Source organism: Bombina bombina, chromosome 6, assembly GCF_027579735.1.
Source record: "Bombina bombina isolate aBomBom1 chromosome 6, aBomBom1.pri, whole genome shotgun sequence".
Classification (NCBI taxonomy): domain Eukaryota; kingdom Metazoa; phylum Chordata; class Amphibia; order Anura; family Bombinatoridae; genus Bombina; species Bombina bombina.
This window is the reverse complement of record NC_069504.1, coordinates 899,121,911-899,147,241: the sequence shown is the minus strand read 5'-3', so window position 1 is coordinate 899,147,241 and position 25,331 is coordinate 899,121,911. Positions and strand designations below refer to the sequence as shown.

General features: G+C 40.4%; 1 protein-coding gene across 1 annotated transcript in view; it reads left to right on the top strand.

Moving 5' to 3' along the window:
• PIAS1 (protein inhibitor of activated STAT 1) overlaps window positions 1–25,331 on the top strand; it is a gene marked incomplete in the record, with an annotated part of 380,233 nt that overhangs the window by 172,248 nt on the left and 182,654 nt on the right. The window contains 1 exon segment of the mRNA XM_053719576.1: window positions 6,129–6,289. Coding sequence (XP_053575551.1) covers window positions 6,129–6,289 — 161 coding nt within the window.

Here is a 25,331-nt window from a genome sequence, read left to right as displayed (position 1 = left end):
CTTTGCCTCCGATGGAGGTGGTGAAGTAAGTTTGTGCTAGATTCTACGTTGATATGCGCTCCGCAGCAAGTTGGAGCCCGGTTTTCCTCTCAGCGTGCAGTGAATGTCAGAGGGATGTGAGGAGAGTATTGCCTATTTGAATGCAGTGATCTCCTTCTTCTACGGGGTCTATTTCATAGGTTCTCTGTTATCGGTCGTAGAGATTCATCTCTTACCTCCCTTTTCAGATCGACGATATACTCTTATATATACCATTACCTCTGCTGATTCTCGTTTCAGTACTGGTTTGGCTTTCTACAAACATGTAGATGAGTGTCCTGGGGTAAGTAAATCTTATTTTCTGTGACACTCTAAGCTATGGTTGGGCACTTTGTTTATAAAGTTCTAAATATATGTATTCAAACATTTATTTGCCTTGACTCAGAATGTTCAACATTCCTTATTTTTCAGACAGTCAGTTTCATATTTGGGATAATGCATTTGAATTAATCATTTTTTCTTACCTTCAAAAATTTGACTCTTTTTCCCTGTGGGCTGTTAGGCTCGCGGGGGCTGAAAATGCTTCATTTTATTGCATCATTCTTGGCGCGGACTTTTTTGGCGCAAAAAATCTTTTCCGTTTCCGGCGTCATACGTGTCGCCGGAAGTTGCGTCATTTTTTTACGTTATTTTGCGCCAAAAGTGTCGGCGTTCCGGATGTGGCGTCATTTTTGGCGCCAAAAGCATTTAGGCGCCAAATAATGTGGGCGTCTTATTTGGCGCTAAAAAATATGGGCGTCGCTTTTGTCTCCACATTATTTAAGTCTCATTTTTCATTGCTTCTGGTTGCTAGAAGCTTGTTCTTTGGCATTCTTTCCCATTCCTGAAACTGTCATTTAAGGAATTTGATCAATTTTGCTTTATATGTTTTTTCTCTTACATATTGCAAGATGTCTCACGTTGCATCTGAGTCAGAAGATACTACAGGAAAATCGCTGTCTAGTGCTGGATCTACCAAAGCTAAGTGTATCTGCTGTAAACTTTTGGTAGCTATTTCTCCGGCTGTTGTTTGTATTAATTGTCATGACAAACTTGTTAATGCAGATAATATTTCCTTTAGTAAAGTACCATTGTCTGTTGCAGTTCCTTCAACATCTAAGGTGCAGAATTTTGTTTCTGAATCCATAAAGAAGGCTATGTCTGTTATTTCTCCTTCTAGTAAACGTAAAAAATCTTTTAAAACTTCTCTCCCTACAGATGAATTTTTAAATGAACATCATCATTCTGATGACTCTTCTTGTTCAGAGGATTCTGTCTCAGAGATTGATGCTGATAAATCTTCATATTTATTTAAAATGGAATTTATTCGTTCTTTACTTAAAGAAGTACTAATTGCTTTAGAAATAGAGGATTCTGGTCCTCTTGATACTAATTCTAAACGTTTGGATAAGGTATTTAAATCTCCTGTGGTTATTCCAGAAGTTTTTCCTGTTCCTAATGCTATTTCTGCAGTAATTTCCAAAGAATGGGATAAATTGGGTAATTCATTTACTCCTTCTAAACGTTTTAAGCAATTATATCCTGTGCCGTCTGACAGATTAGAATTTTGGGACAAAATCCCTAAAGTTGATGGGGCTATTTCTACCCTTGCTAAACGTACTACTATTCCTACGTCGGATGGTACTTCGTTTAAGGATCCTTTAGATAGGAAAATTGAATCCTTTCTAAGAAAAGCTTATCTGTGTTCAGGTAATCTTCTTAGACCTGCTATATCTTTGGCTGATGTTGCTGCAGCTTCAACTTTTTGGTTGGAAACTTTAGCGCAACAAGTAACACATCATGATTCTCATGATATTATTATTCTTCTTCAGCATGCTAATAATTTTATCTGTGATGCCATTTTTGATATTATCAGAGTTGATGTCAGGTTTATGTCTCTAGCTATTTTAGCTAGAAGAGCTTTATGGCTTAAGACTTGGAATGCTGATATGGCTTCTAAATCAACTCTACTTTCCATTTCTTTCCAGGGTAACAAATTATTTGGTTCTCAGTTGGATTCTATTATCTCAACTGTTACTGGTGGGAAAGGAATTTTTTTACCACAGGATAAAAAATCTAAAGGTAAAAACAGGGCTAATAATCGTTTTCGTTCCTTTCGTTTCAACAAAGAACAAAAGCCTAATCCTTCATCCTCAGGAGCAGTTTCAGTTTGGAAACCATCTCCAGTCTGGAATAAATCCAAGCCTGCTAGAAAGGCAAAGCCTGCTTCTAAGTCCTCATGAAGGTGCGGCCCTCGTTCCAGCTCAGCTGGTAGGGGGCAGGTTACGTTTTTTCAAAGAAATTTGGATCAATTCTGTTCACAATCTTTGGATTCAGAACATTGTTTCAGAAGGGTACAGAATTGGTTTCAAGATGAGACCTCCTGCAAAGAGATTTTTTCTTTCCCGTGTCCCAGTAAATCCAGTGAAAGCTCAAGCATTTCTGAATTGTGTTTCAGATCTAGAGTTGGCTGGAGTAATTATGCCAGTTCCAGTTCCGGAACAGGGGATGGGGTTTTATTCAAATCTCTTCATTGTACCAAAGAAGGAGAATTCCTTCAGACCAGTTCTGGATCTAAAAATATTGAATCATTATGTAAGGATACCAACGTTCAAGATGGTAACTGTAAGGACTATCTTGCCTTTTGTTCAGCAAGGGCATTATATGTCCACAATAGATTTACAGGATGCATATCTGCATATTCCGATTCATCCAGATCATTATCAGTTCCTGAGATTCTCTTTTCTGGACAAGCATTACCAGTTTGTGGCTCTGCCGTTTGGCCTAGCTACAGCTCCAAGAATGTTTACAAAGGTTCTCGGTGCCCTTCTGTCTGTAATCAGAGAACAGGGTATTGTGGCATTTCCTTATTTGGACGATATCTTGGTACTTGCTCAGTCTTTACATTTAGCAGAATCTCATACGAATCGACTTGTGTTGTTTCTTCAAGATCATGGTTGGAGGATCAATTTACCAAAAAGTTCATTGATTCCTCAGACAAGGGTAACCTTTCTGGGTTTCCAGATAGATTCAGTGTCCATGACTCTCTTTAACAGACAAGAGACGTCTAAAATTGATTTCAGCTTGTCGAAACCTTCAGTCACAATCATTCCCTTTGGTAGCCTTATGCATGGAAATTCTAGGTCTTATGACTGCTGCATCGGACGCAATCCCCTTTGCTCGTTTTCACATGCGACCTCTTCAGCTCTGTATGCTGAATCAATGGTGCAAGGATTACACAAAGATATCTCAATTAATATCTTTAAAACCGATTGTTCGACACTCTCTAACGTGGTGGACAGATCACAATCGTTGAATACAGGGGGCTTCTTTTGTGCTTCCGACCTGGACTGTAATTTCAACAGATGCAAGTCTCACAGGTTGGGGAGCTGTGTGGGGGTCTCTGACGGCACAAGGAGTTTGGGAATCTCAGGAGGTGAGATTACCGATCAATATTTTGGAACTCCGTGCAATTTTCAGAGCTCTTCAGTTTTGGCCTCTTCTGAAGAGAGAATCGTTCATTTGTTTTCAGACAGACAATGTCACGACTGTGGCATACATCAATCATCAAGGAGGGACTCACAGTCCTCTGGCTATGAAAGAAGTATCTCGAATTTTGGTTTGGGCGGAATCCAGCTCCTGTCTAATTTCTGCGGTTCATATCCCAGGTGTAGACAATTGGGAAGCGGATTATCTCAGTCGCCAAACGTTGCATCCGGGCGAATGGTCTCTTCACCCAGAGCTATTTCTTCAGATTGTTCAAATGTGGGAACTTCCAGAAATAGATCTGATGGCGTCTCATCTAAACAAGAAACTTCCCAGGTATCTGTCCAGATCCCGGGATCCTCAGGCGGAGGCAGTGGATGCATTATCACTTCCTTGGAAGTATCATCCTGCCTATATCTTTCCGCCTCTAGTTCTTCTTCCAAGAGTGATCTCCAAGATTCTGAAGGAATGCTCGTTTGTTCTGCTGGTAGCTCCGGCATGGCCTCACAGGTTTTGGTATGCGGATCTTGTCCGGATGGCCTCTTGCCAACCGTGGACTCTTCCGTTAAGACCAGACCTTCTGTCACAAGGTCCTTTTTTCCATCAGGATCTCAAATCCTTAAATTTAAAGGTATGGAGATTGAACGCTTGATTCTTGGTCAAAGAGGTTTCTCTGACTCTGTGATTAATACTATGTTACAGGCTCGTAAATCTGTATCTAGAGAGATATATTATAGAGTCTGGAAGACTTATATTTCTTGGTGTCTTTCTCATCATTTTTCTTGGCATTCTTTTAGAATACCGGGAATTTTACAGTTTCTTCAGGATGGTTTAGATAAGGGTTTGTCAGCAAGTTCCTTGAAAGGACAAATCTCTGCTCTTTCTGTTCTTTTTCACAGAAAGATTGCTATTCTTCCTGATATTCATTGTTTTGTACAAGCTTTGGTTCGTATAAAACCTGTCATTAAGTCAATTTCTCCTCCTTGGAGTTTGAATTTGGTTCTGGGAGCTCTTCAAGCTCCTCCGTTTGAACCTATGCATTCATTGGACATTAAATTACTTTCTTGGAAAGTTTTGTTCCTTTTGGCAATCTCTTCTGCCAGAAGAGTTTCTGAATTATCTGCTCTTTCTTGTGAGTCTCCTTTTCTGATTTTTCATCAGGATAAGGCGGTGTTGCGAACTTCTTTTGAATTTTTACCTAAAGTTGTGAATTCCAACAACATTAGTAGAGAAATTGTGGTTCCTTCATTATGTCCTAATCCTAAGAATTCTAAGGAGAAATCATTGCATTCTTTGGATGTTGTTAGAGCTTTGAAATATTATGTTGAAGCTACGAAGTCTTTCCGAAAGACTTCTAGTCTATTTGTTATCTTTTCCGGTTCTAGAAAAGGCCAGAAAGCTTCTGCCATTTCTTTGGCATCTTGGTTGAAATCTTTAATTCATCTTGTCTATGTTGAGTCGGGTAAAACTCCGCCTCAGAGGATTACTGCTCATTCTACTAGGTCAGTTTCTACTTCCTGGGCGTTTAGGAATGAAGCTTCAGTTGATCAGATTTGCAAAGCAGCAACTTGGTCCTCTTTGCATACTTTTACTAAAGTCTACCATTTTGATGTATTTTCTTCTTCTGAAGCAGTTTTTGGTAGAAAAGTACTTCAGGCAGCGGTTTCAGTTTGAATCTTCTGCTTATGTTTTTCTTTAAACTTTATTTTGGGTGTGGATTTTTTTCAGCAGGAATTGGCTGTCTTTATTTTATCCCTCCCTCTCTAGTGACTCTTGTGTGGAAAGATCCACATCTTGGGTAATCATTATCCCATACGTCACTAGCTCATGGACTCATGCTAATTACATGAAAGAAAACATAATTTATGTAAGAACTTACCTGATAAATTCATTTCTTTCATATTAGCAAGAGTCCATGAGGCCCGCCCTTTTTTTGTGGTGGTTATGATTTTGTATAAAGCACAATTATTCCAATTCCTTATTTTTATATGCTTTCGCACTTTTTTATCACCCCACTTCTTGGCTATTCGTTAAACTGAATTGTGGGTGTGGTGAGGGGTGTATTTATAGGCATTTTGAGGTTTGGGAAACTTTGCCCCTCCTGGTAGGAATGTATATCCCATACGTCACTAGCTCATGGACTCTTGCTAATATGAAAGAAATGAATTTATCAGGTAAGTTCTTACATAAATTATGTTTTCCATCGTGGGGAGGAGAGTCCACGGCTCCCACCCGTAACTCCGGTGGGTGGACCTAAATTTAATTTATCTTTTGGCACCATTTATAACCTGATATTTCTCCCACTGTTCCTTGTTCCCTCAGCAGAATGACTGGGGGATGAGAGGAGTGGGGGAGGTATTTGAGCCTTTGGCTGGGGTGTCTGACGCCTCCTAGTGGCCAGGTTCTTTCCAAAAGTAATTAATGAATGAAGCTGTGGACTCTCCTCTCCACAATGGAAATTAAATTATCAAGTAAGCATAATTTGTTTTTTGCTAAAAGTAAAGGTTGTAGTGCATATGTTTTGTTTTTTTTTTCCTTTTGTACATGAGCTGTTACAGTAAATTGCAAAATGATATTTCTAGGACTGTGTCATCCTGTTCTAATATTCTTCTCACAATTTACAGCTTGGTAAAATGCGACTAACAATACCCTGTCGGGCAATGACGTGTTCTCACCTGCAATGCTTTGATGCTACGCTTTACATCCAAATGAACGAGAAGAAGCCCACGTGGGTGTGTCCTGTTTGTGACAAGAAGGCTCCATATGATCACTTAATAATAGATGGGTGAGTATGTAATGCAGGCCCCTTCGATACAGTTGTTTCACTTCCTCTTGCTGTGGTTGAGCTATATCTGTTAACCTTTTATTTTTATTTTTTTTTATTTATGACCAACAAGGTTAATAACATCAAAAAGAATAAATTTAACCCCTACCTGGGGTACAGTGAAAAGATACAGAATGTACATGTAAAACATTCACCTAGAAATTTAAATGTGACTTTAGAATTTTATACTGTACATTGTTGATACTTTTTTACTTTTAAACAAACAATACTCTGAGAAACATAATATGGATAACATTGTAAGTAACATCATGAAAAAATAAATTTACACCCCACCTGGGGTACGATGAGAGTATACAATGTGTGTATAGAACATTTACCTAATCATGTAACAAAATAAAACCTGTATCTTTACACTTTTAAACTGTACATTGTCGGTGCTTTTTTACTTTTACACAAACAATACTCTAAAAAAGCAAAAACAAAACATAACGGGAGGAAAAAGGGGGGAAAAAAAAAAGGAAGGGGGGGGTCAATTTACCAAACCCCTAGCAGAACCAACTCGGAGTTTCGTAAAGGGTATAATAAATGTTCGATTTCAGTAGGGGGAAGTGCTTTTATAAACGCTGACCATTTGAAAAAAAAAAAACTAGTAATAGCTTCATCATCAATAATATTGAATTGTTCAAGAATACATTGTTTTTTTTAAACAATTTTTAATTTCCGAAATACTAGGAACCGTTCGCATTTTCCATTTTTTCAAAATATCTGACGGCCAATATGGCTATATTGATAATTTTGGTATTGAGCCGCTTGTCTTCTGGATTAGGACAAAGAAACTATGTTCATTACTGACAAATTTAGAGAGGAGACATTCAGTATTTTACAGAGCCAAAATTGGACTTTGTGCCAGACATTCCTGATTTTTGGACAGGTCCATATCATGTGCAGAAGGTTCGCAGACGGGAATGAGCATTTAGGGCAAACACTAAAGTTGGTATTTCCACATTTGATTCCCTTTTCTAGGGTGAAATAAGTCATATGTAATAGCTTCAAATGTGACTCCCTCCACGTAGAAGAGTCACTCGAGCAACCTCTTGGATTGAAAAATGGGGTAATTTAGGATCCAATTCTTGAGTTAACAATGTAGCCCATTTAATAGAGATTTTGTCAAGATTAATTGTACCTCTGTCAGACACCAAGATCGAATAGCAGGGAGAGATTGACATGAATCCATTCTTAGCCAGAGTAAGCCAGTTCTCTATGTGCCCTAGAGACCAGTTCCAACCATAATCATTCACGAGTTTCATAGCATAGTGTCTAGCCTGAAGATAGGCAAAAAAATATTCCGTGCGCAAAATTAAATTCCATTCTAAGAGCATTGAATGATTTGACACAACTTTTCTCTATATCAAGAATCTGAAGAACCTTGGAGAACCCTTCAGCCTTCCATTTTAAAAACAATGTTGATGGTATTCCAGTTTGAAATTGAGGGTTAATAACAAGCAGGCGAGCAGCACTCTAATGAAAAATATAAAGGTGTACAGGTGCTTCCTAGAAAAATAGATATACAACAACATAGAAAAGGGAGTAGAAACCCCACAATACGGAGTTTCTAAGTCTAGGTCGGTGTTTTGCAGCGTCCAACAGCGGATCCTTTGCTTGATTCAATCTACCCCAGAAGACGACACGTTATGGGAGCAAGTTGTAAGGGAGGAGCGACCGCGTGCAAAAAGACAGGTACCTATGTGAACTGTAATCCATAATTTACTCGGCTTGGTAACACAGTATACCTGTGAAAGACGCGGAGAGTTACAGCTCCCCCTTTAAATAAGCTCTAACGTATTACATTGGTGTAAGGAACAGGGGTATAGATTTGATTCGCCTGGCTTTGAGAATAATTGGGATCTCACTCCCTTTGGATTACAAACAATATGCATTTATTTTGAATGACATTTAATCCTAAAGATTTCTGGTGCACCAGACTAACTCTCGGCCAGTGTGTTTTTACATGCGCTACTATGGGATCCCCTGTATGAATGTGATTTCAATGATTGGATGTATGACTATCATTTTATTATTAAACATTTTCTAAATTTGACTTAAGAATCTCTAGTGTGCTTTTTTATTAGACAGTTGTGCTGATTTTGCCTAGACTTTTAGAAACTCTGTATTGTGGGGTTTCTATTCCCGTTTCTATGTTATATGAAATCGAGGGTTCCCCAGGAATGGAATATATCTCGATACACTATGTTCTATGCCTAACATATTGCAGGTCTTTTTCCAGGCTAGAATTACATTGTATATAGATCTAAGTTTTTTTTTTTGAGATGAAATATAAATGGTATCCGAATGAATAAGCGCCACAGGACAAAGGGGGTTCATAATACTATTTTTAAGATCATTATTTGTTACGTAATTACGTAAAAATAACCAGTCCGCCACTATGCGTACTAAGAAAAGTTATATGCCCTAAGGTCAGGTAGAGCCAGGCCTCCGTATCTTATCGGCAGGGAAAGTTTTGCAAGTGAAATTCTGGGCCTCCTATCTTGCCATAGGAAAGATCGGAGTTGTGAGTTGAAAAGACTTAGATCCTTCTTTCTTAGAAACAAAGGAATATTCTGAAGGACATATTCTGAAGGACATAAAGTATTTTAGGCAGAAGAATCATCTTGTACGCTGCTATACGCCCAGATAAAGAGGTAAGTTCTGCCCGTTTTTGAGAGTATCTTTAATTTTATTTAATACAGGAATAAGGTTGAGGGAGTACCAAGAATCAGGATTACTACAAACATTTAGACCTAAATACTTGAAAGAATCATGCAATATAGAGAGAGGTACATTTGTACAAGAGTTGCCTGTCTGCCTAATCCAAAGAAGTTCGGATTTATTTATATTCACCTTGTACCCAGAGAAAGAGCCAAAGTGTTGTATAATTGAAAGGAGTATAGGTATATTCATGCGTGTATTGGTCAAATATATAAGGATATCATCGGCGTAAAGTGCTATCTTTAATTCCTGCCTTCCGATTTTAATTCCCTCAAGTTGCTGTCTGATTAATATGGCAAGAGGATCGATAGCAATATTAAAAAGCGGAGAGAGGGGACACCCTTACCTGGTTCCCCTGTGCAAAATTATTTCTGTAGACAGCTGTCCGTTAACTATCATCCTTGTGGAAGCCGTATGATATAGCTTTTCAATAAACTTGGTGAAGTTACCTTTCAGTCCGAACTGTTCTAAAGAAAATAAGAGATGGTCATGATGGACTGAATCGAAGGCTTTTTCGGCGTCTATAGCTAAAATTGCTAAGTCTACAGTGATCCCTTCCCCTGTTTGACCAGAGGTCACGGTATTCGAAAAATAATCTAAAGTAAGTAGAAGTTCCATTATTTTAGCCGCAGAATTCCTATTCATAAAACCAGCCTGATCTGAGTTAATAATAGAGGGAAGAAGGGATTGAAGCCGTTGAGCCAGGATTGTAGCCAGTAGTTTATAATCCGTATTCATGAGTAGGTCTATAGGATTCCGTCAATGTTAGATCTTTTCCCTTTTTTAATATCAGTCGTGTATGAGACTGTGAAATTAGTTGTAGGTTCATTCCCTTATATATATATATATATATATATATATATATATATATATATATATATATATATATATATATATATATATATATATATATATATATATATATATATATATATATATATATATATATATATATGTAATTGAATAGATAAGTAAGATAAGGCGTTATAGTAGAAGATAACATTTTATAAAATTCATTAGGCAATGCGTCCGGACCAGGTGCCTTATTATGGGCCAGTTTTTTTAATTGCATTAACCACTTCTATTTCGGTAATAGGAGAGTCAAGGTCCTCAAGTGAAGCGGCAGGTAGCGAAGGGTAGGAGATTTTTCTCCAGAACTCCTCGCGCTCCTTAATATTGGACGATCTGGCCGAATATATGCCATTATAATAGTTATAAAAAATTTGGACAAGATCTTGTGATCTAAACGTTTGACCTCTGTTTACAGAATCTATCAACTGAGAGCCTAAATCCTGTTTAACCAGTTTAGCTAAAAGTTTCCCCGTCTTATTCCCATATCTATGGAGTTTTGCAGAGAACTGAATATCCTTTTGAGTAGATTTATATAGTAACAGCGATTCTCTCGCTTCTAGTGCAGAGATATATTTAGCCTATTTCTGCGGCGTCTTTTCCACTTGATATGAGTTAAAAGCGTTTGTGACCGCACCTAAGAGTTCATTCTCACGTTTTTTAAGTTTTAGTCCGCATAATGGTATATGCTAAATTCCCCCCCCCCCCCCCTTAATACTGCTTTGGCAGTTTCCCAAAAAAAGGACGATTTTTGGCTTCAGAGTTAAATAGAGCAAATTCCGCAATCTTGATTTCCAGCCAATTTTTAAATTTGAGATCAGAAAAAAGAAATGTAGGGATAAAAAAGCGGTTATTTGTAGATGAAGGAATACTCGACTGGAGCTCAAAGCAGAGGCATGATCAGAGACCGCAATAGGTAAAATTTGAGGCAGTACTTTATGCTTACATAGTCTTTCATCAATCAGAATTAGGTCAATCCGTGACAGTGACTTGTGTGCTTTTGAAAGACATGTGAAATCACGTGTGTCCGGATTTTGTAACCTCCAATTATCCTTTACTCTTAAATTAGAAAAAATCCTAGAAAACTATTTTGACTCGATTATCCCTTTTAGTCTTTTTAGAGAGAACATGCTGTCTGTCAATGGGATATTGAGAAGCCATATTAAAATTGCCACCCATTATTAGAAAACCTTCTGCACAAGTCATGAGCCTAGCCTGCAAGGTATCCCAGAATGATAAATTTAAAAACATTCTGAGCATATATATTACATAGGTTATAAAGAAAGTTAGCAATTTTAATTTTCAGTATAATATATCTCCCCTCTTCATCTGACTCATTATGTAATATCTCATACTCTGCTCAAACTAGGGGGGGAAAAAGACCTCTTTGACCCTGGAAGATTTAAATTGAAGGACTTCTTGAGTCTTCAAATGAGTTTCTTGTAGGAAGGCAATAGAAGTACCAATTTTCTTGAGATAAGATATCGTTTTCCTTTTGATAGGAGATGTAAGACCTCCTATGTTCCAGGAAGTAAATTTAACTCCAGTAACTATAGAGGTTATCTATGTAGCGGGAGGGAAGATAAAAGAAAAGAGGAAAAAAAAAAGGGGACCAGAAGCAGAAACATCATACACACAGCAGACGACTAAGCCACCTAAGCCGTCTGTTACCCTATACTGACAGAACCCAAGCATAATTGCACTAAGAGAACATCTATACTTTACTATTAACAGCTAACAGACCATCTAGTCAGGAGAACAGTTTTTAATAAAAAAAAGTTTCTGCCGCAGAGGCAGTATCAAAAAAGTATATGGTGTTACCAAACACCAATCTAAGTTTAGCAGGATGTAAGATGGTTGCACGCAACCCTTGCTGTATGAATTTTGTACATACTGGGGCTAGTTCCCTTTTCTCTTGTAAGGTGTATCCAGTCCACGGGTTCATCCATTACTTGTGGGATATTCTCCTTCCCAACAGGAAGTTGCAAGAGGACACCCACAGCAGAGCTGTCTATATAGCTCCTCCCCTAACCCCCACCTCCAGTCATTCTCTTGCAACTCTCGACAAGATAGGAAGTATCTGGTTTTGCCATTCTGGCTAGTGTAGTTTTACCTTCAATCAAGAGTTTGTTATAAACGGTACCGGCGTTGTACTGTTTTACTCTCAGGCAGAAATTAGAAGAAGATTCTGCCTGGAGGTTTGATGATCTTAGCGGTTTGTAAATAAGGTCCATTGCTGTTCTCACACATAACTGAAGAGTATGGGAAAACTTTAGTTGGGGGAACAGATTACCTGCTTTGAGGTTTACCTGCTTTGAGGTATGTTCAGTATTTTTATTTCTAGAGAGAAGAATAAGTTCTAGAAAATGCTGACAGAGCCTTGTGTATTTGAGGTAAGCTAGATGCAGTGATTTAATAACGACTGGGATCATGCTTACAAAACAGGGTAATACTCATGTTAATACTCATATTACTTGGTGACAAAACGTATTACATGTTTCATAAATAGGACGTTTTTTCTCTGAGGGAGATAAGTCTTTATTTGGGGCCTAGTTTCCACATGGCTTGTTAGATACTCCTAGGAGTATTTTCTTAAGGCCCCTCTGACATAAAGTACATGGTGGGAGGGCCTATTTTCGCGCTCTAGATGCGCAGTTTTCCTTCAGACTGAGACATCCAGCTTCCCTAGAGGAGTCCTCTGACATCTGAGGACCATTACAAAGGGTTTATTTCTGCACAAAATCGTATTTGAGGGCAGGTAGGAGCCTCAGCAGAGCTGTGGCAAGGTGCTCAACTGCCTTTTAACGTTTTTTAAATCCGGTTTGGGGCCTAAGGGGTTAATCATCCACTTGCAAGTGGGTGCAATGTTGCTTTAGTCCCTTACACGCACTGTAAAAATTTCAAAGACTTTACTTTATTTTTACACTGTTTTGCAGTTTAAGTGCTATTTTTTTTCTCTTAAAGGCACAGTAACGTTTTTGTTTAATTGCTGTTTCACCTTTATTAAAGTGTTTTCCAAGCTTGCTTGTCTCATTACTAGTCTGTTAAACATGTCTGACATAGAGGAAACTCCTTGTTCAATATGTTTGGAAGCCATTGTGGAACCCCCTCTTAGAATGTTTACCAAATGTACTGAAATTTCTATAAACTATAAAGACCATATTATGGCGCTTAAAGATTTATCTCCAGGGGATTCTCTGACAGAAAAAAGGGAGATTATGCCATCTAGCTCTCCCCATGTGTCAGAACCTATAACTCCCGCTCAAGTGACGCCAAGTACATCTAGCGCGCCTAATTCTTTTACCTTACAGGACATGGCAGCAGTAATGAATGCTACCCTCACAGAGGTATTGTCCAAACTGCCAGGGTTACAAGGAAAGCGAGACAGCTCTGGGGCTAGAACAAATACAGAGCTTTCTGACGCTTTAATACCTGTGTCCGATATACCCTCACAATACTCAGAAGCCGAGACAGGAGAGCTATCTGTGGGTGACATTTCAGATTCAGGGAAGGCGTTGCTTCAGTCTGATTCTGAAATGACAGCGTTTAAATTTAAGCTTGAACACCTCTGCTTATTGCTTAGGGGGGTTTTAGCGACTCTGGATGACTGTGAACCCGTGGTAGTTCCAGAGAAATTGTGTAAGATGGACAAATACTTTGCAGTGCCTGTTTACACTGATGTTTTTCCAGTCCCTAAGAGGTTTTCGGAAATTATTACTAAGGAATGGGATAGACCAGGTGTGCCGTTCTCTCCCCCTCCTGTTTTTAAAAGACGTTTCCCATAGATGCCACCATACGGGACTCGTGGAGGAAGCAGTCTCTACCCTAGCTAAGCGTACAACTATCCCCGTCGAGGACAGTTGTGCTTTCCTAGATCCTATGGATAAAAAATTGGAGGGTCTCCTTAAGAAAATTTTTATACATCAAGGTTTTATTCTCCAGCCTCTTGCATGCATTGCCCCAGTTACTGCTGCAGCAGCTTTCTGGTTCGAGTCTCTTGAGGAGGCTCTACAGGTGGAGACCCCGTTGGATATTTTAGACAGGATTAAAGCTCTTAAGTTAGCTAATTCCTTTCTCTCTGATGCCGTTTTTCATTTAACCAAGCTAACGGCTAAGAATTCAGGTTTTGCCATTCTGGCGCGTAGAGTGCTATGGCTTAAGTCCTGGTCAGCAGACGTTACTTCAAAGTCTAAGCTTCTTAAAGGGACAGTATACTGTAAAATAGTTTTTCCCTTAATGTGTTTACAATTGCTTTTTTACCAACTGCAGAGTAAAAAATGTATGAAAATTCGCTTTTTAAGGTTTATTTGTGTATATTAAAGCTCTGATTTTGTGTTTTGAAGCCACAGCCTAATAAAATAGGTTGAGCTTGTAGGTATAATCAGATCTCATTACTGTATCACATTGTGCACATATACCTGCTTCTTTATCTTATATCTGTCCTTAAAACAATCACCAATACTTTGAGACAACAATGGAAAATCAACATTTTATTACCTTATCTCTGCTTTATCACACTGGGAGTGTAATTTCTTCTGCTGGCTGTGTTTACAAAGCTTATCTATAGCTGGTACGCGCGGCCACAAACTTTCAGAATAGGTGGGGATACCACATGCTAAATTAACAATTTCAAATGCCAATATAAGGGTAAAGGAGCTACTTGTAAACAATTTAATACACTCCAGCAGGTAAAGTGGATCATTGGGAACAAATTAAAGGGGAGAAAATTTTTGAGTAAACTGTCCCTTTAACATCCCCTTCAAAGGACAGACCCTTTTCGGGCCTGGTCTGAAGGAGATCATTTCTGACATTACTGGAGGAAAAGGTCACGCCCTTCCTCAGGATAGGTCTAATAAGTTTAGGACCAAACAGAATAATTTTCGTTTCTTTCGAAACTTCAAGAGTGGCGCAGCTTCAGCTTCCTCTAATGCAAAACAAGAGGGAAATTTCGCCCAGTCCAAACAAGTCTGGAAGCCTAACCAGGCTTGGAACAAGGGGAAGCAGGCCAAAAAACCTGCTGCTGCCTCTAAGACAGCATGAAGGAGTAGCCCCCGATCCAGAACTAGTAGGGGGCAGACTTTCTCTCTTCGCTCAGGCTTGGGCAAGAGACGTCCAGGATCCCTGGGCACTAGAGATCGTTTCCCAGGGATATCTTCTGGAATTCAAAGGTTCATCTCCAAAGGGGAGATTTCACCTCTCACTACTATCTGCAAACCAGATAAAGAGAGAGGCATTCTTACGTTGCGTTCAAGACCTTCTGGTTATGGGAGTAATCCACCCAGTTCCAAGGGAGGAACAGGGGCAGGGTTTCTATCCAAACCTGTTTATAGTTACCAAAAAAGAGGGAACGTTAAGAACAATCTTAGATCTCAAGATCCTAAACAAATTTCTCAGGGTCCCATCCTTCAAGATGGAGACAATCCGAACCATCCTCCCTATGATCCAGGAGGGTCAATATATGACTACCGTGGAATTAAAGGATGCTTATCTCCACATTCCGATACACAGAGATCATCAGTTCCTAAGGTTTGCCTTCCTAGACAGGCATTACCAGTTTGTGGCTCTTCCATTCGGGTTAGCCACGGCGCCAAGAATCCTTTACGAAGCGGTTCTAAGGCCACGGGGCATAGCGGTGGCTCCTTACCTAGACGACATTCTAATCCAGGCGTCGACTTTTCAAATCGCCAAGTCCCATACAGACATTGTTCTGGCCTTTCTGAGGTCTCACGGGTGGAAAGTGAACAGAGAAAAGAGTTCCCTCTCCTCTCACAAGAGTTTCCTTCCTAGGAACTCTGATAGATTCAGTAGAAATGAAAATTTTTCTGACAGAGGTCAGGATTTCAAAGCTAACTTCCTGCCGTGCTCTTCATTCCACTTCTCGGCCGTCAGTGGCTCAGTGTATGGAAATGATCGGCCTAATGGTAGCGGCAATGGACATAGTTCCGTTTGCCCGCCTACATCTCAGACCACTGCAACTTTGCATGCTCAATCAGTGGAATGGGGACTACACAGATTTGTCTCCTCTGTTAAATCTGGATCAAGAGACCAGGGATTCTATTCCCTGGTGGTTATTTCGGGTCCATCTGTCCAGGGGAATGAGTTTCCGCAGACCAGAGTGGACTATAGTGACGACAGATGCCAGCCGCCTGGGCGCAGTCTGGAATTCCCTGAAGGCTCAGGGTTCGTGGACTCAGGAGGACGCCCTCCTTCCGATAAACATTCTGAAACTAAGAGCGATATTCAATGCTCTTCAGGCTTGGCCTCAACTAGCTGCGGCCAGGTTCATCAGATTTCAGTCGGACAATATAACGACTGTAGCCTATATCAACCATCAGGGGGGAACAAGGAGCCCCCTGGCAATGATGGAGGTTTCAAAGATAATTCTATGGGCAGAGGCTCACTCTTGCCATCTCTCAGCTATCCATGTCCCAGGAGTAGAGAACTGGGAGGCGGATTTTCTAAGTCGGCAGACTTTTCATCCGGGGGAGTGGGAGCTCCATCCGGAGGTATTTGCCCAGCTCATTCAACTATGGGGCAAACCAGAACTGGATCTTATGGCGTCTCGTCATAACGCCAAGCTTCCTTGTTACTGGTCCAGGTCAAGGGATCCCCAGGCAGCGCTGATAGATGCTCTAGCAGTGCCCTGGTCCTTCAGCCTGGCTTATGTGTTTCCACCATTTCCTCTCCTCCCTCGTCTGATTGCCAAGATCAAGCAGGAGAGAGCTTCGGTGATTTTGATAGCACCTGCGTGGCCACGCAGGACTTGGTATGCAGATCTGGTGGACATGTCATCCTTTCCACCATGGACTCTGCCGCTGAGACAGGACCTTCTACTCCAAGGTCCATTCAAACATCCAAAACTAATTTCTCTGCGCCTGACTGCTTGGAGATTGAACGCTTGATTTTATCAAAACGTGGTTTCTCAGTCTGTCATTGATACCTTGATTCAGGCTCGAAAGCCTGTCACCAGGAAAATCTATCATAAAATATGGTGTAAATATCTTCATTAGTGTGAATCCAAGGGTTACTCATGGAGTAAGGTCAGGATTCCTAGGATTTTATCTTTTCTCCAAGAAGGATTGGAAACGGGATTATCAGCTAGTTCCTTAAAGGGACAGATTTCTGCTCTGTCTATTCTTTTACACAAGCGTCTGGCAGATGTTCCAGACGTTCAGGCATTTTGTCAGGCTTTAGTTAGAATCAAGCCTGTGTTTAAACCTGTTGCTCCGCCATGGAGTTTAAATTTAGTTCTTAAAGGTCTTCAAGGGGTTCCGTTTGAACCTTTGCATTCCATAGATATCAAGCTTTTATCTTGGAAAGTTCTGTTCCTAGTGGCTATCTCTTCGGCTCGAAGAGTTTCAGAGTTATCTGCCTTAGTGTGATTCCCCTTATCTTATCTTCCATGCAGATAAGGTAGTTTTGCGTACCAAACCTGGGTTTCTTCCTAAGGTAGTATCTAATAAGAATATCAATCAGGAAATTGTTGTTCCGTCACTGTGTCCTAATCCTTCAAAGAAGGAACGTCTGTTACACAATCTTGACGTGGTTCGTGCTTTAAAGTTTTTTATTTACAAGCTACTAAGGATTTTCGTCAAACATCTGCATTGTTTGTTGTCTACTCTGGAAGGAGGAGAGGCCAAAAGGCTTCGGCAACTTCTTTCTTTTTGGCTGAGAAGCATAATCCGGTTAACTTATGAGACTGCTGGCCAGCAGCCTCCTGAAAGAATTACAGCTCATTCTACTAGAGCGGTAGCTTCCCCATGGGCTTTTAAAAATGAGGCCTCTGTTGAACAGATTTGTAGGGCGGCGACTTGGTCTTCGCTTCATACTTTTGCTAAATTTTACAAATTTGATACTTTTGCTTCTTCGGAGGCTATTTTTGGGAGAAAGGTCTTACAGGCAGTGGTGCCTTCCGTTTAAGTTCATGCCTTGTCCCTCCCTTCATCTGTGTCCTAAAGCTTTGTTATTGGTATCCCACAAGTAATGGATGAACCCGTGGACTGGATACACCTTACAAGAGAAAACAAATTTTATGCTTACCTGATAAATTTCTTTCTCTTGTGGTGTATCCAGTCCACGGCCCGCCCTGTCACTTTAAGGCAGGTGTTTTTATTTTTAAAACTAGTCACCACTGCACCCTATAGTTTCTCCTTTTTCTTACTTGTCTTCGGTCGAATGACTGGAGGTGGGGGTTAGGGGAGGAGCTATATAGACAGCTCTGCTGTGGGTGTCCTCTTGCAACTTCCTGTTGGGAAGGAGAATATCCCGCAAGTAATGGATGAACCCGTGGACTGGATACACCACAAGAGAGAAATTTATCAGGTAAGCATAAATTTTGTTTTTAGGGCTGTTTCTGCTGCATAATCCTGGAATAATAAAATTTTAGTTCCCCCAAGAAATATAGGTTGGTGTTTACGGAAAGCTTGTAAAAAAGTTTTTATCTTGGTAATTCAAGAATTTAACTATGATTGGTCTTGGCCTCATACTTTTTTTTAGAAGGAGATGCTGATCCTATCCTATGTACTCGTTCTATGATGATATTGGGATGAGTCTCAGGAAACTTTAATAAGCCTTGGAGTATATTTGTAATTTATTTGCTCAGGTCTTCAAACTTCTTTTCCTCAGGGACCCCAATTACTCTTAGATTATTTCGCCTTGCGCGATTTTCCAGGTCTTCTACTTCTGTAATTTAGGATGGGCCAAGGAAGTAGCTTCTAATTTAGCATTCTGACCTAGAGTGAGATCTTCAAGATCTGATACTCTTTGTTCTACCTCGGAGAACCTTTCGGAGAATTGTTTAATTTCTGTAGCTAACTGTGCAATATCTTGCTTGATCTCTAGTTTAAGGGAGTCAAACTTAGGTGTGAGAGCCGTAAAAATATTAAGAACTAAAGACTGTAAGTCATTAGGCTCATGTAAACTTAGAGTCACATGGAGACATCTGTGCCTCTATGGGGGGCCTCTGTGATAGCTTTGTGCTTTTTGTCCCTTTGTCTGACTGACATGGCTGAGGGTGAAGTTTTAGACTGGGAGTGTAGAAATTTATCCATATACTTGTGAGGGTGTGAAATAGTGAGAGGAGGGAACTAACAACCAGTTCCACAGGTGATTAAGGGGTTTAGGAGCCCTGGCATCCAAGGAAGGAAAAAAAAAGGGAGGGGGAGGAGAAATGGGAGTGCCGTGAAGTGAGGTAGTATAGTTTTTTTTTAAAGGGACAGTAAAGTCAAAACTAAGCTTTCATGATTCAGATAGGGCATGCAATTTTAGACAGCTTTCCAATTTACTTTTATTATGAAATTTGCTTTGTTCCCTTGGTGGTTTTGAAAAGCTAAACCTAGCTAGGCTCAAATTGATTTCGAAACAGTTGAGAACCGCCTCCTAGCTCAGATCATTTTGAAAGTTTTTCACAGTTAGACTGTGCTAGTTCACATGTGTCATATAGATAACGTGCTCACTCCTGTGAAGTTATTTAGGAGTCTTCACTGATTGACTACACTGCATGTCTGTCAAAGGCACTTAGATAAGGAGGCTGTCTGCAAAGGCTTAGATACAAGGTAATCACAGAGGTAAAAAGTATATTAATATAACTGTGCTGGTTATGCAAAAACGGGGAATGGGTAATAAAGGGATTATCTATCTTTTTAAATAAGAAATTTTTTGGTGTAGACTGTCCCTTTAAGTGAGCCAAAAACAGTCATGCTGACGACAAGAGAACATATACACAAATAGTAAATGAGGCCGCTGTTAGCCTTTTCTTGCTTGTCTTTTATACACCGCAGTTTAATGCTCCTTCACATAGTAACTACATTCTAGTATTGCTAATTTCCCCCATTCTCTTGGTGGCTAAAACCATTTGCTGCTGCTTATTGATTTACTGTAAAGATAATTAAATTCACTCTTCTAACCTCCATCCCGATTTGCTGATGCAGCTTTTTCATAAGGGAATATACTGTGTTTTGCAGAAGACAATGTTCTGGTTACGTACTGCCATTTCTGCTAATGCCACTGATGTTGGCTGTCCCCCGTCTATTTACTTAAAGGGATACTGAACCCAAAATCTTTCTTTCATGATTCAGATAGAGCATGTAATTATAAGCAACTTTCTAATTTACTTCTATTATCAATTTCTCTTCGTTCTCTTGCTATCTTTATTTTAAAAAGAAAGCATCTAAGCTAAGGAGTCAGCAAATTTTTGATTCAGACCATGGACAGCACTTTTTTTTATTGGTGCTGTCCAATCAGCAAAGACAACCCAGGTTATTTACCAAAATGGGCCGGCATCTAAACTTACATTCTTGCTTTTCAAATAAACATACCAAGAGAATAAAGAAAATTTGATAATAGTAGTTAATTAGAAAGTTGCTTAAAATTGCATGCTCTATCTGAATCACGAAAGAAAAAATTTGGGTACAGTGTCCCTTTAATGAATAGATCAGACACAAGCTGAAGAGCCTGCACTGAAGTAAAGTAATAGGATCAATGTTTTACTAATAAGTCATTTTAAAGGTTGCTGGAAGGATACATTTTTTTCACTTTTTAAAATAAAAATTTGGTTGAGGTGGGCGTTTTTTAATTGGAAGCGATTTTCCCTTTTCTTGAAAACACGATGAGTCCACGGATCATCTTCATTACTTATGGGATATTCACCTCCTGGTCAGCAGGAGGAGGCAAAGAGCACCACAGCAGAGCTGTTAAATAGCTCCTCCCTTCCCTCCCACTCCAGACATTCTCTTGGCCTATGTTAGTGATAGGAAGAGGTAAAGTGAGGTGTTAGATTAGATTCTTCAATCAAGTGTTTATTATTTTTAAAGTAGTGCCAGAGAGTGCTACTTTGTTCTAGGGTGTAGCCTAGTCCATATCAGTCTTTATAGTAGAGCTTTTGGTGGCTTTAAAGCAATGGGAACTTGTGGGACATAATTCTCACTGTGCCTCCAATGTAATTGTTTGCTGCCCTTACCAAGAAAATCTGAGGGATATTTACTCAAGACTTTGCTTTTAAATTACAGGTCCATGTGAGGGAGAGGACCTCACACACCTGGAGACTGCCTTACTGTCCGGCAGGAGATGAGGTAAGTGCTAACTTTACTCTGGGGGTGGTAGAGGCACTTTGTTTTATTCCTCATCGGAATTAACTCCCTTATTATAGATTCCCTCAGAATTTCAGGGGATACTTTAGGACAGTTACACGCAGGCTTTGGTCCTGTTGGTTGCACAGGCTCTCTTTTCATAGCTACGGAGCCACACATAGAACGAGCCCAGTGTGATCATCAAAGCCATCACTGCAGAACTATATATCAAAGACAAAGCTCAGTGAGAGGCGATGCATAAAACTGGGGTTATATCTCCCGGCGGTTTAATAGCCGACTGGCAGAGATCTTATGGAGACTTTCTGTTGAGCTGTACTCCAGATTTAAAGCGCAGGGTGAAGCAGAACATAGTACTTGCATTCTTATCTCCCGTCGGTTTAATTATAGCCGACCGGGAGCTCTCATATTGACATATTTGATGATTGTCTATTACGTTGAGCTATATTTCAGATGAGCTCAGTGTAAGGTAATGCAAGGGACTTATGTTCTTTTCTCCCGGCATTTTAATAGCCGACCTGGAGATCTATTGTGACCATAATTTTTGAGCTATGTTTGTGCGGCTCAGTGTAGGGGAATCCGCATTAATTTATTTCCTTTCGGACTAGACTGTTCAGTCCGTTTCTATTCCCCCAAGGCCTTTTTGATAAGTAAATGGCGACCGGGAGAGGATTCTGATAACGCCCACGATGGGCGTAGTTATGTTTAGCGCCATTTTAGTTGCGCACCTCTGTTTTGTTCTTCCTGATATCGGAAGAATGGTTCTCTCTTTAAGGTGAAGCTATTGCACAGGACAGGATTATTTAAAATTAAAAAGAGTATTAAAGTGACAGCTGTTTATTTATTTGCATATTTTCATCCCTGTGTTTTAGGATGTACGAGCATATATATAATAGTTTCCTTTTAAGGTTTAAAGTGACAGTAACGCTTTTTAGGTGTTGCCTATATTAAGGAATTTCAGCTGTTTATTTGCTTATTTCATCCCTGTGTTTTTAGGATGGAACAGCACAAATAAAATAGTTACCTTTTAAGAATTAAAGTGACAGTAACGTCTTTTAGGGGTTACCTTTATTAAGGATTTTCAGTGGTTTAATTGCTTATTTCATCCTTGCGTCTTAGGATGGAACAAGAGCACTCATAGATTATAGCGACCCCACCGTGTTGGTTGTCCTTCCAAGGTCTAGCTAATTAGTCGGACATTATGAGGTTCCTTCCTTTACAGGAGGATGTTTCCTTTAGCTGATTCAGTTATAGGTTTGGCCAACTGTTCCTAGGGTAGAAGGAGCTGTTTTCAACCTTGGCTCAGAGAACTACTATCCCTATAGAGGATAGTTGTGCTTGTAAAGATCCGATGGATGATAAATTAGAGGATTTTCTTAAGAAAATTATCTTTACCAGGGTATACAGTGGCAACCAGCGGTCTGTATATCTACTGTCACGAGTGCGGCAGCCTACTGGTTTGATACTCGGACTGATGCCATCAAGCGAGAAACTCCCTTGGGCGAGATCCAGGACAGGGGGATCATCACAAATTTAACGGATCTTAAGTTAGATAATGCATTCATCTCGTATGCCACCCTTCGAGTTTTTAAGCTGGGGGCCGAAATTTTCAATTTTCTCTATTTTGGCTCGCAGGACCTTATGACGGAAAGCATGGTCTGCGGACATTTCATCTAAGTCAAAACTTCTAGCTGTCCCTTACAGGGGGAAGACCCTGTTTGGTCCTGAGCTGCAAGAGATTATTTCTGTCATTACGGGAGTTAAGTCTCACCTCCCTCAGGATAAAGCTAGAATAAGCTAATTGGAGACCCGCCAATCTTGGTATAAGGATAAACAACCCAAGGAGGCGGCCAATGATTCTGAGACATGAAGTTTTTTGCCCTCGATCCGGGACAAATGGATCTGGTAGGGGGCAGACTTCCCTTTTTTTCGTTCAAGCCTGAGTCTGGGACATTACAGGATCCCTGGACTATAGAAATGAGTGTCTCAGGAATACAAGCTGGAGTTCTAAATTTGTTCTCCCAGGGGCAGGTTTCTGATTTCAAGGTTATCTGCAGACCAGACAAAAAGAGAGGCTTTCTTAGATTGGGTAAAAGACCTCTTAGCTCTGGGAGTGATTGTTCCCGTTCTACCTCAAGATCAGGGTATGGGATGCTATTCCAATCTATTTGTGGTTCCCAAGAAAAAAGGAACCTTCTGACCAATTCTAGAACTAGAGTCTAAACAAGTTTCTCAGAGTTCCGTCCTTCAAGATGCAAACTATTCATTTCCATCCTCCCCTTGATCAGTTGAACACCACCACGAGGGTTAGTTTATGACAACCGTAGATTTAAAGGACGCGTACCTGCATGTTCCCATTCACAGGGATCATCAAAAGTGTTTAAGGTTTGCCTTACTAGATAAACAATTCCAATTTGTGACTCTTACTTTCGGTCTGGCCACGGTTCCCAGAATCTTTTTAAAGGTTCTGGGGTCTCTGCTTGCGGTGCTTCGTTCAAGAGGTTTTGCGGTGGCGCCATATCTGGACGATATTTTAGTTCAGGCGCGGTCCTTTCAGCTGGTAGAGTCACACATGGAATTGGTAGTGACTTTTCTAGGGTCACATTGGGTGGAAGGTGAATCTAGGAAAGAGCTCTTTAGTTCCTCATACAAGTGACCTTTCTATGGACCATCATAGACTCCCTGTCTATGAAGTTTTTCTGACAGAAGTCAGGAAATTAAAAGGTTATCAATACTTGTCCAGCTCTGCAATCTTCTCCTTGTCCTTCAGTGGCTCTGTGCATGGAGTTAATAGGTCTGATGGTAGCGGCATTGTACATCGTCCCGTTTACTCTTTCATCTCAGAGCTCTGCAGTTGGACATGCTCAATCAATGGAACGGGGATTATTTGGTCTTGTCCCCTCGTCTTCTATTGGCACAGGAGACAAAGGAGTCTTTTCTTGGTAGTTATCTCTAGATCATTTCTCCCAGGGAACGTGTTTTCGCAGTCCTTCCTAGGAGATTGTGACAACAGATAGCAGCCTTCTGGGATGGGGAGCAGTTGGGCTCCCCTGAGGGCTCAGGGGATATGGTCTCAGTGTCTTTGTTTCCTGTAAACATTCTGGACCTGAGAGAGATCTACAATGCTCCTTTAGCCTGGCCTCAGCTGGCTTCGGTTCAGTTTATCAGGTTCCAGTCGGACAACATAAGATCAGTTGTCTACATCAGTAATTGGGAACAAGGTGTTCTTTGGCGATGACAGAGGTCTCCAAAATATTTCAGTTGGCGGAGACCCATTCTTGTCTGTCGGCAATTCATATCCCAGGAGTGGACAACTGGGAGGCGGATTTTCTGAGCAGACCGACCTTTCATCCGGGGGAGTGGGATCTTCATCCGGATGTGTTCTCCAGTCTGATCCTCAAATGGGATCAGCCGGAGTTGGATCTCATGGCATCCAGGTAGAATGCCAAATTTCCGAGGTACGGGTCGAGATCCAGAGATCCTCAGACGGCTGATAGATGCTCTGGCGGCCCCTTGGTCCTTCAATCTTTCATATCTATTTCCTCCGTTTGTTCTCCTTCCTCGAGTGATTGCCCGAATCTAACAGGAAGGGGCTACAGTGATTTTCATAGCACCAGCCTGGACTAGCAGGATCTGGAATGCAGACCTGGTAGGGATGTCGTTTCTACCTCTTTGGAGGTTTCCGCTTCAATAGGACCTTCTGATTCAGGGACCCTTCCATCATCCAAATCTGGATTCTCTGAAGCAGACTGTTTGGAGATTAAATGGCTGATCCTAGCCAAGCGAGGTTTTTCTGACTCTGTCATAGACACTTTGATTCAGGCTCGTAAGCCTGTCACTAGAAAGATTTATCACAAGATTTAGCATTGATACCTCTATTGGTGTGAATCCAAGGACTACTCCTCGAGTAGAGTTAGGGTTCCTAGGATTTTGTCTTTTCTCCAGGAAGAATTGACGAAAGGATTATCAACAAATTCCTTAAAGGGTCAAATTTTCAGCATTATCTATCCTGTTACACAAGCGTCTAGCTGATGTCCCTGATGTTCAGTCTTTTGTCAGGCCTTATCCAGGATTAGCCCTGTGTTTAGACCAGTAACTCCTCCTTGGAGTCTTAATTTAGTTCTCAAGGTTCTTCAAGGGGTCCCATTTGAACCTATGCATTCCTTAGATCAAGTTGTTATCTTGGATGGTTTTATTTCAGGTAGTGATTTCTTCTACTTGCAGAGTGTCTGAGCTCTGTGTTACAAGGTGAGCCCCCTTACCTTATTTTTCATAAGGTCATCTTATGTACGAAATTTGGATTTCTTTCCAAGGTTGTTTCTGATAGGAACATTAATCTGGAA